The 13,272-nt window shown below is 46.7% G+C and overlaps 1 protein-coding gene across 1 annotated transcript in view; it reads right to left on the minus strand.

Moving 5' to 3' along the window:
• LOC148453758 (solute carrier family 2, facilitated glucose transporter member 5-like) overlaps nt 1-8,741 on the minus strand; it is a 52,397-nt gene extending 43,656 nt beyond the window's left edge. The window contains exons 1-2 of the mRNA XM_088461765.1: nt 8,699-8,741; nt 7,985-8,061 (exon numbers count right to left, since the gene is read on the minus strand). Coding sequence (XP_088317891.1) covers nt 7,985-8,061; nt 8,699-8,741 — 120 coding nt within the window. The remainder of the gene's footprint in view (nt 1-7,984; nt 8,062-8,698) is intronic.
• Between the last annotated feature and the right edge of the window lie 4,531 nt (nt 8,742-13,272).

The following is a 13,272-nucleotide window of genomic DNA, read 5'->3' on the forward strand; positions in this document are numbered from 1 at the left end:
TTGATGGCATGTTATCGTCTATGTCATGACTAGTGGCAGCAGCTTCAGCACTAGGAGGAAGTGGTTCTTGATCTTTCTCTATTTTATTTTTATCGGAGAAAGTTTGGTCCTCCATTTATGTTATATCGATTTGATATATACGTGCGGCTAAACACAGAAAATAATTTTTTTTTTGGTTTGGACTGGAGTGTACTTTGTGGGTTACAGCACCCTTTAACGGTCAAGCCAGCCGGCCCTTTACTTATGACACAGGCGCACGCTTGGCACTACTTTGTTGATGCACGTGCGGCTACTGCGCACACAATTCACAAACACAGAAAATAATTTTTTTTTGGTTTGGACTGGAGTGTACTTTCGGGGGTTACAGCACCCTTTAACGGTCAAGCCAGCCGGCCCTTTACTTATGACACAGGCGCACGCTTGGCACTACTTTGTTGATGCACGTGCGGCTACTGCGCACACAATTCACAAACACAGAAAATAATATTTTTTTTGGTTTGGACTGGAGTGTACTTTCGGGGGTTACAGCACCCTTAACGGTCAAGCCAGCCGGCCCTTTACTTATGACACAGGCGCACGCTTGGCACTACTTTGTTGATGCACGTGCGGCTACTGCGCACACAATTCACAAACACAGAAAATAATTTTTTTTTTGGTTTGGACTGGAGTGTACTTTCGGGGGTTACAGCACCCTTAACGGTCAAGCCAGCCGGCCCTTTACTTATGACACAGGCGCACGCTTGGCACTACTTTGTTGATGCACGTGCGACTACTGCGCACACAATTCACAAACACAGAAAATAATATTTTTTTTGGTTTGGACTGGAGTGTACTTTCGGGGGTTACAGCACCCTTAACGGTCAAGCCAGCCGGCCCTTTACTTATGACACAGGCGCACGCTTGGCACTACTTTGTTGATGCACGTGCGGCTACTGCGCACACAATTCACAAACACAGAAAATAATTTTTTTTTTGGTTTGGACTGGAGTGTACTTTCGGGGGTTACAGCACCCTTAACGGTCAAGCCAGCCGGCCCTTTACTTATGACACAGGCGCACGCTTGGCACTACTTTGTTGATGCACGTGCGGCTACTGCGCACACAATTCACAAACACAGAAAATAATTTTTTTTTGGTTAGGACTGGAGTGTACTTTCGGGGGTTACAGCACCCTTTAACGGTCAAGCCAGCCGGCCCTTTACTTATGACACAGGCGCACGCTTGGCACTACTTTGTTGATGCACGTGCGGCTACTGCGCACACAATTCACAAACACAGAAAATAATTTTTTTTTTGGTTTGGACTGGAGTGTACTTTCGGGGGTTACAGCACCCTTAACGGTCAAGCCAGCCGGCCCTTTACTTATGACACAGGCGCACGCTTGGCACTACTTTGTTGATGCACGTGCGGCTACTGCGCACACAATTCACAAACACAGAAAATAATTTTTTTTTTGGTTTGGACTGGAGTGTACTTGGGGGTTACAGCACCCTTTAACGGTCAAGCCAGCCGGCCCTTTACTTATGACACAGGCGCACGCTTGGCACTACTTTGTTGATGCACGTGCGACTACTGCGCACACAATTCACAAACACAGAAAATAATATTTTTTTTGGTTTGGACTGGAGTGTACTTTCGGGGGTTACAGCACCCTTAACGGTCAAGCCAGCCGGCCCTTTACTTATGACACAGGCGCACGCTTGGCACTACTTTGTTGATGCACGTGCGGCTACTGCGCACACAATTCACAAACACAGAAAATAATTTTTTTTTTGGTTTGGACTGGAGTGTACTTTCGGGGGTTACAGCACCCTTAACGGTCAAGCCAGCCGGCCCTTTACTTATGACACAGGCGCACGCTTGGCACTACTTTGTTGATGCACGTGCGACTACTGCGCACACAATTCACAAACACAGAAAATAATATTTTTTTTGGTTTGGACTGGAGTGTACTTTCGGGGGTTACAGCACCCTTAACGGTCAAGCCAGCCGGCCCTTTACTTATGACACAGGCGCACGCTTGGCACTACTTTGTTGATGCACGTGCGGCTACTGCGCACACAATTCACAAACACAGAAAATAATTTTTTTTTTGGTTTGGACTGGAGTGTACTTTCGGGGGTTACAGCACCCTTAACGGTCAAGCCAGCCGGCCCTTTACTTATGACACAGGCGCACGCTTGGCACTACTTTGTTGATGCACGTGCGACTACTGCGCACACAATTCACAAACACAGAAAATAATATTTTTTTTGGTTTGGACTGGAGTGTACTTTCGGGGGTTACAGCACCCTTAACGGTCAAGCCAGCCGGCCCTTTACTTATGACACAGGCGCACGCTTGGCACTACTTTGTTGATGCACGTGCGGCTACTGCGCACACAATTCACAAACACAGAAAATAATTTTTTTTTTGGTTTGGACTGGAGTGTACTTTCGGGGGTTACAGCACCCTTAACGGTCAAGCCAGCCGGCCCTTTACTTATGACACAGGCGCACGCTTGGCACTACTTTGTTGATGCACGTGCGACTACTGCGCACACAATTCACAAACACAGAAAATAATTTTTTTTTTGGTTTGGACTGGAGTGTACTTTCGGGGGTTACAGCACCCTTAACGGTCAAGCCAGCCGGCCCTTTACTTATGACACAGGCGCACGCTTGGCACTACTTTGTTGATGCACGTGCGGCTACTGCGCACACAATTCACAAACACAGAAAATAATTTTTTTTTTGGTTTGGACTGGAGTGTACTTTCGGGGGTTACAGCACCCTTAACGGTCAAGCCAGCCGGCCCTTTACTTATGACACAGGCGCACGCTTGGCACTACTTTGTTGATGCACGTGCGACTACTGCGCACACAATTCACAAACACAGAAAATAATATTTTTTTTGGTTTGGACTGGAGTGTACTTTCGGGGGTTACAGCACCCTTAACGGTCAAGCCAGCCGGCCCTTTACTTATGACACAGGCGCACGCTTGGCACTACTTTGTTGATGCACGTGCGGCTACTGCGCACACAATTCACAAACACAGAAAATAATTTTTTTTTTGGTTTGGACTGGAGTGTACTTTCGGGGGTTACAGCACCCTTAACGGTCAAGCCAGCCGGCCCTTTACTTATGACACAGGCGCACGCTTGGCACTACTTTGTTGATGCACGTGCGGCTACTGCGCACACAATTCACAAACACAGAAAATAATTTTTTTTTGGTTAGGACTGGAGTGTACTTTCGGGGGTTACAGCACCCTTTAACGGTCAAGCCAGCCGGCCCTTTACTTATGACACAGGCGCACGCTTGGCACTACTTTGTTGATGCACGTGCGGCTACTGCGCACACAATTCACAAACACAGAAAATAATTTTTTTTTTGGTTTGGACTGGAGTGTACTTTCGGGGGTTACAGCACCCTTAACGGTCAAGCCAGCCGGCCCTTTACTTATGACACAGGCGCACGCTTGGCACTACTTTGTTGATGCACGTGCGGCTACTGCGCACACAATTCACAAACACAGAAAATAATTTTTTTTTTGGTTTGGACTGGAGTGTACTTGGGGGTTACAGCACCCTTTAACGGTCAAGCCAGCCGGCCCTTTACTTATGACACAGGCGCACGCTTGGCACTACTTTGTTGATGCACGTGCGACTACTGCGCACACAATTCACAAACACAGAAAATAATATTTTTTTTGGTTTGGACTGGAGTGTACTTTCGGGGGTTACAGCACCCTTAACGGTCAAGCCAGCCGGCCCTTTACTTATGACACAGGCGCACGCTTGGCACTACTTTGTTGATGCACGTGCGGCTACTGCGCACACAATTCACAAACACAGAAAATAATTTTTTTTTTGGTTTGGACTGGAGTGTACTTTCGGGGGTTACAGCACCCTTAACGGTCAAGCCAGCCGGCCCTTTACTTATGACACAGGCGCACGCTTGGCACTACTTTGTTGATGCACGTGCGACTACTGCGCACACAATTCACAAACACAGAAAATAATATTTTTTTTGGTTTGGACTGGAGTGTACTTTCGGGGGTTACAGCACCCTTAACGGTCAAGCCAGCCGGCCCTTTACTTATGACACAGGCGCACGCTTGGCACTACTTTGTTGATGCACGTGCGGCTACTGCGCACACAATTCACAAACACAGAAAATAATTTTTTTTTTGGTTTGGACTGGAGTGTACTTTCGGGGGTTACAGCACCCTTAACGGTCAAGCCAGCCGGCCCTTTACTTATGACACAGGCGCACGCTTGGCACTACTTTGTTGATGCACGTGCGACTACTGCGCACACAATTCACAAACACAGAAAATAATATTTTTTTTGGTTTGGACTGGAGTGTACTTTCGGGGGTTACAGCACCCTTAACGGTCAAGCCAGCCGGCCCTTTACTTATGACACAGGCGCACGCTTGGCACTACTTTGTTGATGCACGTGCGGCTACTGCGCACACAATTCACAAACACAGAAAATAATTTTTTTTTTGGTTTGGACTGGAGTGTACTTTCGGGGGTTACAGCACCCTTAACGGTCAAGCCAGCCGGCCCTTTACTTATGACACAGGCGCACGCTTGGCACTACTTTGTTGATGCACGTGCGGCTACTGCGCACACAATTCACAAACACAGAAAATAATTTTTTTTTTGGTTTGGACTGGAGTGTACTTTCGGGGGTTACAGCACCCTTAACGGTCAAGCCAGCCGGCCCTTTACTTATGACACAGGCGCACGCTTGGCACTACTTTGTTGATGCACGTGCGGCTACTGCGCACACAATTCACAAACACAGAAAATATATTATTTTTTTAGCACTTGGGGGGAGCACCCCTGATGGACAGAGCACCCCCTGGACAACACTACAGCACTCCTTTAGGACTGGGACACTGCACAGGACTTTGGAGTGGACACAGCCCCTATGGAGAACTGACTGCACAACACAGTCCAGCCAGCCCCTATGGACTTTGAAGTAGTGGACACAGCCCCTATTAACAACAGCAGCACAGCACAACACAGCCAGCCCCTATGGACTTTGAAGTAGTGGACAACAGCAGCACTACACTACACTACACTACACAGCCCTAACTCCCACCCTCCCTCTTCACTGTCCACAGCCGAGTGAGAAAATGGCGCCGACGTGTGTACCTTATATAGGATCCAAAACCCGCGAGACTCGGAAGGCGGGAAGATGACGTTTTGCCTCGATTTCAGATCCGAGTCAGGCGGGAAAAGTCGAGCCTGACTCGGATCGGACTCGGATCGGGGGGGCTCGGGGGGGTTCGGATTTCAGAAATCCGAACCCGCTCACCCCTAATATATATGTATATGTATATATAATATACACACAGTATATCTGTACATATAGTATATTTAACTATACACACACACTCATATATAGGTGGTAGTGTGCATTTAGACACGTATACATATACTGTGTGTGTGTATATATATTTATATATATACACACACATATATATATATATATATATATATATATAAAAATTACCTTGATATTCCAGTAATATTAAAGCAAATGTAATATATATATATATACATATATATATATACACATACAGTATATATGGCTATATATATATTATATATAGCTATATATACTGTGTATGTACACACGCACACATAATGTATATATATATATATATATATATACACACACATTATGTGAGTATATGCACACAGTATATATAGCTATATATAATGTATGCATAGCCATATATACTGTATGTGTGTATGTATATGTGTATATATATACATGCACACTAAGGGCTACAGTACCTGCCTGTCAGCGCTCTGCACCGCTGAGGTGCGCCAAGAGGGAACTCTTCTTTATGTTGGAGCATCAGCTCCCTCTGTCTGTTACTGACTGCGGCCATGGAGGAGCTTCCTACAGTCAGAGTCTCGCGAGATGATGACGTCAAATCTCGCGAGACTCTGACTGTAGAAAGCTCCTCGGCGGCTGCTGTTAGGGAACAGCTGAGCCGCCGACCAAGACAATACCTGCGCCGGCGCCGGAGACAGCTAAATGCTGTTAGTAGCAGCGGCAACTCTGGGCAGTGTGTGGGGGCCCCTTATGTGTGGGGGCCCCGGGACGACCGCCCCCTTCGCCCTCCCTTTAATCCGGCCCTGGAGAACCTGCAGATATGCCTGCGGGTGCTGGAGAGCTGTTACAGTAATATGCAATGATTATAACAATGACTATCAACACCACTATCTAACTTTATCTGACTATGGGGCCTGTTCATCATAACTACATTTTCTCTGGAGATAATTAGGTTTAGAACTCACATGGAGTTCTACCTAATTACCGGAGGAATTCATCATTCCTCCTCTCCATAAGTATCTATTTCGAAAAGCTGTCATTTTTGCGATGACAGCTGTTCAGGAAATAGATAGTTTTCCCTCTCTACTCTACCTTACCACAGCTGTAAGCAGTACTGCCTACAGCTGCGGTAATTCTGTGTCTCCCCCCCCCAACCCCACCCCCACTCACCTCCCCCCTGTCCCCGACTTACCTGCCCGTTGCAGCCGCCTCCGTCTGCTGTTCGGACACTGGGCCTGATTCAGACCCAGACGCAAATGTCCGTTCGCTCGTATGCATTCGATTTTTTTAAACCACGCATGCGTCCGGCTATCACTGCGCATGCGCGGCCCTATCTTTGCGGTCATTTTTCTCTCGCTTGTATACACAGCGAGCAGGAAGTGACCTGTGTAATTTGATTGACAGAATGGTCCGTTTATGGGTGGTAACGGGGGTGGAGATGTGAAAACGCAGGCATGTCAAGGCGTTTTTGGGCGTACATTTATTTTCTGCTGCAAGCGGAAAATTTGAGCGGAAGTACTGATACGTCACTGTGTGATCCGGTTTCCATTCTGACTGCTCGTTCAGCTTGTGGTAGGGTATTGGATCTCGCAAAGACGATAGTGTCTTCGTAACTACCTAGGCGAATCAATGTTTTTTTTTTTTTTTTCAAAGGCACAAATCCAATCACCTAATAAATGGATAACTTGTTATGATGTAATTTGAAATGTGCCTGTTATATTTTCTAATTTCCGTTCGCATGTTGTTTTGTTTTTTCTAATTTTTGTTTTAGCACAAAACCAAACACCTAATAAATGTTTTATTTTTTTTGGGAGAATTTGGTTTAAGCACAAATCCAATCACCTAATAATTGCTTAGCTTGTGTTAATTTTAACTTACCTGTTAACTTACGGTCACATTTTTTTTTTATTTAAGAATAATTTTTTTATGTTACCTTTGTAATGTTTTTAAGTATGTTTGATAGAGTAACTATTACCCAGTTGTCAAAGAACATTCATACAATTTGTACATTTTTTTTATTTTATTTTGAAGCAAATAAATTTATTAAACCATGTTTTTTACTGTTTTTTTTAAGACAATTTGCAAAATTAAATTTAAAGCCAAAAAGCAAATAAGAGACAATCGCCAAAATATTTAAAAAAAAAAACAATTCACAAGAAAGGAGATGGAGGTTTTTGGGGTGCACAAATATGGGGCAAACACAGAGATGGATATTGGGAAATATAGCCAGTGCTGTCAATGCCTTTTTGGGCGCTTGGCCAGTTGTTGTAGGGCACAAGATTTTGTGCGCTTGCTCTTGCGGCTGGCCTGGCCAGAGGCAGATGTTGATTCCTCTGGCCTAGGCATAGGGCTAGGCACATTTGGAGGGATGGCTGATGTTGCGCCAGAGGTGGAGGGCCCTGATGGTAAGACAGGAAGGGAGGACATGTGCAGGTGGACGAGCTGCTCCAGGGCAGCTGCAATTCTCACATTGGCCGCAGCAGTTTCCTCCAGGGCATCCGCCACCCGCAGCAGATTGGCGTCCATCCTCAACAGAATCTCAGTGTTCTTATTCGTTTTCTCATTGACATCTGTGAGGAGGGCCACTGCCTGCAAGGGGGTATGCCCTGGACTGGCCGCCACAGGATCCTCAGGTGGATCTACTGGTTCCTCCCCTGCGGCGCCAACAGGTCTACTGCGGCCAAAGGTCATCTCTGGAGCAGACTCTTCCTGTTCTGTGCCTGTAAGAAAACAACAAGATTTTTAAATTTAGAAAATTATCATCTAATGTTTTAACTTAAAATAAAAATATTAGACAATATTTACCTGTGGCAACATGTGGAGCTGCAAAGTCTGGCATGTCTGTGTCCATGTTGGACACGCCAAACACCTCCTCTTCCTGCACACACCCCTGTGCCAGCTCCTCCAAATCGGTCAGCTCAAGTGACACAGGGGTTGGCCCACCACCTGTCCCCCCTGCATGCTTAGCCCTATCTGCCAGTTTTTGCTTGAGCCTGTATTTGAAGTCGCTCCTTCTGTTTATTTAAAAGGTGCCTTAATTAGACTTTTTTAAGAAAAATTACACTTGAAATAGGTTATTGCATTTACGTACCGCCTTTTGACTTCTTTTGTAGAGCGGACAAAATCACCCACTCCATTGACAGCACTGGCTATATCCTCCCAAAGTTTCCATCTCTGTGGTGCACCCATATTTCGGGGTGCCTGCGACAGATTATCAATGCACATTTGAACCAAAACCTCCATATCCTTTCTTGTGAATTGTGGCTGCCTCTTTTTTTTTGCCTCCTTTCAAAATAATTTTTTTTTTTTTTTTTTTTATAGTTTACTATCATGAGATAAACATTTCTGTGTACTTACTTTGAGGGCCTTGATTTTGGCTTTGCTGCTCTTCCGTGGTCATGTTTCCACAAATGATTTCAGCAGACTAATTTTGGATTTTTAGATACGTGTGCATTATGCGGCCGCATCATGCTTTGTGCGCGGCTATTTTGCGTCATTGATTTGAGCTGGAAAGTGTAGCCTATTTAAGGGTTATTGGTTTCAGCCTTTCGGTGTGGGTTGCGGTTGTTTGGTTAGGTTTTTGTCGTGGTCGGAGTGAGTTTGTTGGTTGGAGTTTATTGGTTGGATTTTTTCGGTTCAAAACTATTCAGTTCTCTTGAAGGTAGATTTTTTTTTTTTTTTTTTTTTTGGGAAAAATTTGTAATACATGTTTTAACTTTGCTTACATTTAGTGGTTGGATTTGCGAGGAGTCCCCTTTTAATTTTGGTGTTTCGTCTGGGTGTGGTAAGTAGTTTTTTGGGGGTTTTAAAAATTTTCCTTTGTTTGTTTAAATTAGGGGTGAGCGGGTTTGGATTTCTGAAATCCGAACCCCCCCGAGCCCCCCCGATCCGAGTCCGATCCGAATCAGGCTCGACTTTTCCCGCCTGACTCGGATCTGAAATCGAGGCAAAACGTCATCATCCCGCCTTCCGAGTCTCGCGGGTTTTGGATCCTATATAAGGTACCCACGTCGGCGCCATTTTCTCACTCGGCTGTGGACAGTGAAGAGGGAGGGTGGGAGTTAGGGCTGTGTAGTGTAGTGTAGTGTAGTGCTGCTGTTGTCCACTACTTCAAAGTCCATAGGGGCTGGCTGTGTTGTGCTGTGCTGCTGTTGTTAATAGGGGCTGTGTCCACTACTTCAAAGTCCATAGGGGCTGGCTGGACTGTGTTGTGCAGTCAGTTCTCCATAGGGGCTGTGTCCACTCCAAAGTCCTGTGCAGTGTCCCAGTCCTAAAGGAGTGCTGCAGTGTTGTCCAGGGGGTGCTCTGTCCATCAGGGGTGCTCCCCCCAAGTGCTAAAAAAATAATATATTTTCTGTGTTTGTGAATTGTGTGCGCAGTAGCCGCACGTGCATCAACAAAGTAGTGCCAAGCGTGCGCCTGTGTCATAAGTAAAGGGCCGGCTGGCTTGACCGTTAAGGGTGCTGTAACCCCCGAAAGTACACTCCAGTCCAAACCAAAAAAAAAATTATTTTCTGTGTTTGTGAATTGTGTGCGCAGTAGCCGCACGTGCATCAACAAAGTAGTGCCAAGCGTGCGCCTGTGTCATAAGTAAAGGGCCGGCTGGCTTGACCGTTAAGGGTGCTGTAACCCCCGAAAGTACACTCCAGTCCAAACCAAAAAAAAAATTATTTTCTGTGTTTGTGAATTGTGTGCGCAGTAGCCGCACGTGCATCAACAAAGTAGTGCCAAGCGTGCGCCTGTGTCATAAGTAAAGGGCCGGCTGGCTTGACCGTTAAGGGTGCTGTAACCCCCGAAAGTACACTCCAGTCCAAACCAAAAAAAAAATTATTTTCTGTGTTTGTGAATTGTGTGCGCAGTAGCCGCACGTGCATCAACAAAGTAGTGCCAAGCGTGCGCCTGTGTCATAAGTAAAGGGCCGGCTGGCTTGACCGTTAAGGGTGCTGTAACCCCCGAAAGTACACTCCAGTCCAAACCAAAAAAAAAATTATTTTCTGTGTTTGTGAATTGTGTGCGCAGTAGCCGCACGTGCATCAACAAAGTAGTGCCAAGCGTGCGCCTGTGTCATAAGTAAAGGGCCGGCTGGCTTGACCGTTAAGGGTGCTGTAACCCCCGAAAGTACACTCCAGTCCAAACCAAAAAAAAAATTATTTTCTGTGTTTGTGAATTGTGTGCGCAGTAGCCGCACGTGCATCAACAAAGTAGTGCCAAGCGTGCGCCTGTGTCATAAGTAAAGGGCCGGCTGGCTTGACCGTTAAAGGGTGCTGTAACCCCCGAAAGTACACTCCAGTCCAAACCAAAAAAAAAATTATTTTCTGTGTTTAGCCGCACGTATATATCAAATCGATATAACATAAATGGAGGACCAAACTTTCTCCGATAAAAATAAAATAGAGAAAGATCAAGAACCACTTCCTCCTAGTGCTGAAGCTGCTGCCACTAGTCATGACATAGACGATAACATGCCATCAACGTCGTCTGCCAAGGCCGATGCCCAATGTCATAGTAGAGGGCACATACAATCCCAAATGGCAAAGTTCAGGAAAATGACCTTGAAAAAGACATTTAAATCAGCTGAAGAGAAACTTAAACTTGCCAATATGCCATTTACGACACGGAGTGGCAAGGAACGGCTAAGGTCGATCCCTAGTATGTTCATGACTAGTGGTTCAGCTTCACATGACGATGGAAGCCCTCCTCCCACTAAAAAAATCAAAAGAGTTAAGCTGGCAAAAGCACAGCGAAGAACTGTGCTTTCTAAGAAGATATCACAAATCCCCAAGGAGAGTCCAAGTGTGGTGGTGGTTGCGATGCCTGACCTTCCCAGCACTGGACGGGAAGAGGTGGCTCTTTCCACCATTTGCACGCCCCCTGCAAGTGCTGAAAGGAGCACCCACAGTCCACTTGCTGATATGCAAATTGAAGATGTCACTGTTGAAGTACAACAGGATGAGGATACTGGTGTAGCTGGCGCTGAGGAGGAAGTTGGCGAGGAGGATTCTGATGGTGATGTGGTTTGTTTAAATCAGGCTCCGGGGGAGACAGTTGTTGTCCGTGGGATGAAAAAGCCCATCACGGTCATGCCTGGGCAGAAGACCAAACATTCCACCTCTTTGGTCTGGCAATATTTCTATCCAAATCCGGACAACAACTGTCTTGCCATATGTACCATATGTAAAGGTGAAATAAGTAGGGGTAGGGACGTCAACCACCTAGGAACATCCTCCCTTATACGGCACCTGCAGCGCGTTCATAAAAAGTTACTGTCAAGTTCAGAAACTTTGGCTAAGACCGTAAGCAGTCCAGGGACACCTAAATCCCGTTGTCCTGTTGTATCCAAGCGCCTGCAAACCACACCGTCAACTCCCTCCTCGTCAATTTCCTCCTTAGTCAGGATCGGAAGTAGTCCTGCAGGCCATGTCACTGGCATGACTGACTCTCCTATCCGGGATTCCTCTGGAGGATCCTGCATTGCTACGCCTACTGCTGCAGGTGCTGCTGTTGCTGCTGCTGGGAGTCGTTCATCATCCCAGAGAGGAAGTAGGAACACCACTACTTTTACTAAACAATTGACCCTCCAACAGTCCTTAGCGAGGAGGATGAAGTACGACAGCAGTCATCCTGAAGCAAAACGTATAACTGAGGCCTTGACTGCTATGTTGGTGTTAGACGTGCGTCCGGTATCTGCCATTAGTGCAGTGGGATTTAGACAATTGATGGAGGTAGTGTGTCCCCGGTTCCAAATCCCGTCTAGATTCCACTTCACTAGGCAGGCGATACCGAGACTGTACAGAAACGTCAGAAAAAGTGTCCTCAGTGTCCTGAAAAATGCCGTTGTACACAATGTCCACTTAACCACGGACATGTGGACAAGTGGAACAGGGCAGACTAAGGACTATATGACTGTGACAGCCCACTGGGTAGATGTATCACCTTACGCAGCAACAGCAGCAGCGTCACCAGTAGCAGCATCTCAGAAATGCCAGCTCGTTACAAGGCAGGCTACGCTGTGTATCACCGGTTTCAGTAAGAGGCACACCGCCGACAACCTCTTAGAGAAACTGAGGGAAATCATCGCCCAGTGGCTTACCCCACTTAGACTCTCCTGGGGATTTGTGATATCTGACAACGCCACCAATATTGTGCGGGCATTACATCTGGGCAAATTCCAGCACGTCCCATGTTTTGCTCACACAATAAACTTGGTGGTGCAGAATTTTCTGAAAAGCGACAGGGGCGTGCAGGAGACGCTTTGGGTGGCCCGAAAAATTTCTGGCCACTTTCGCCATTCAGCGACTGCGTGCCGAAGACTGGAGCGCCAGCAAACACTCTTGAACCTGCCCCGCCATCACCTGAAGCAAGAGGTTGTGACGCGGTGGAACTCAACCCTCTATATGCTTCAGAGGATGGAGAATGATTTCCGTGTTGTGCAAGGTTCTCCAGCCCTTCGAACTTGCCACACGTGAAGTCAGTTCAGACACTGCCAGCTTGAGTCAGGTCATTCCCATCATCAGGCTTTTGCAGAAGCAGCTGGAGAAAGTGAAGGAGGAGCTAAGACGGAGCGATTCCGCTCGGCATGTGGGACTTGTGGATGAAGCCCTTCATTCGCTTTGCCAGGATTCCAGGGTGGTCAATCTGTTGAAATCAGACCACTACGTTTTGGCCACCGTGCTCGATCCTAGGTTTAAAGCCTATGTGGTGTCTCTCTTTCCGGCCGACACAAGCCTGCAGAGGTGCAAAGACCTGCTGGTGAACACACTGTCAGCTGAAGCGGAACGTGACACGTCAACGGCTCCTTCTTCATTTTCTCCTGCAACTGGGGCTGCCAGGAAAAAACTTAGGTATCCTAAGCAACCCGCTGGCGGTGATGCAGGGCAGGCAGGACCAAGTTTGGACATCTGGTCCGGACTGAAGGACCTGGCAACAATTTC

This window comes from Taudactylus pleione, unplaced genomic scaffold (assembly GCF_031769625.1).
Source record: "Taudactylus pleione unplaced genomic scaffold, aTauple2 ptg001093l, whole genome shotgun sequence".
Taxonomy (NCBI): Eukaryota; Metazoa; Chordata; class Amphibia; order Anura; family Myobatrachidae; genus Taudactylus; species Taudactylus pleione.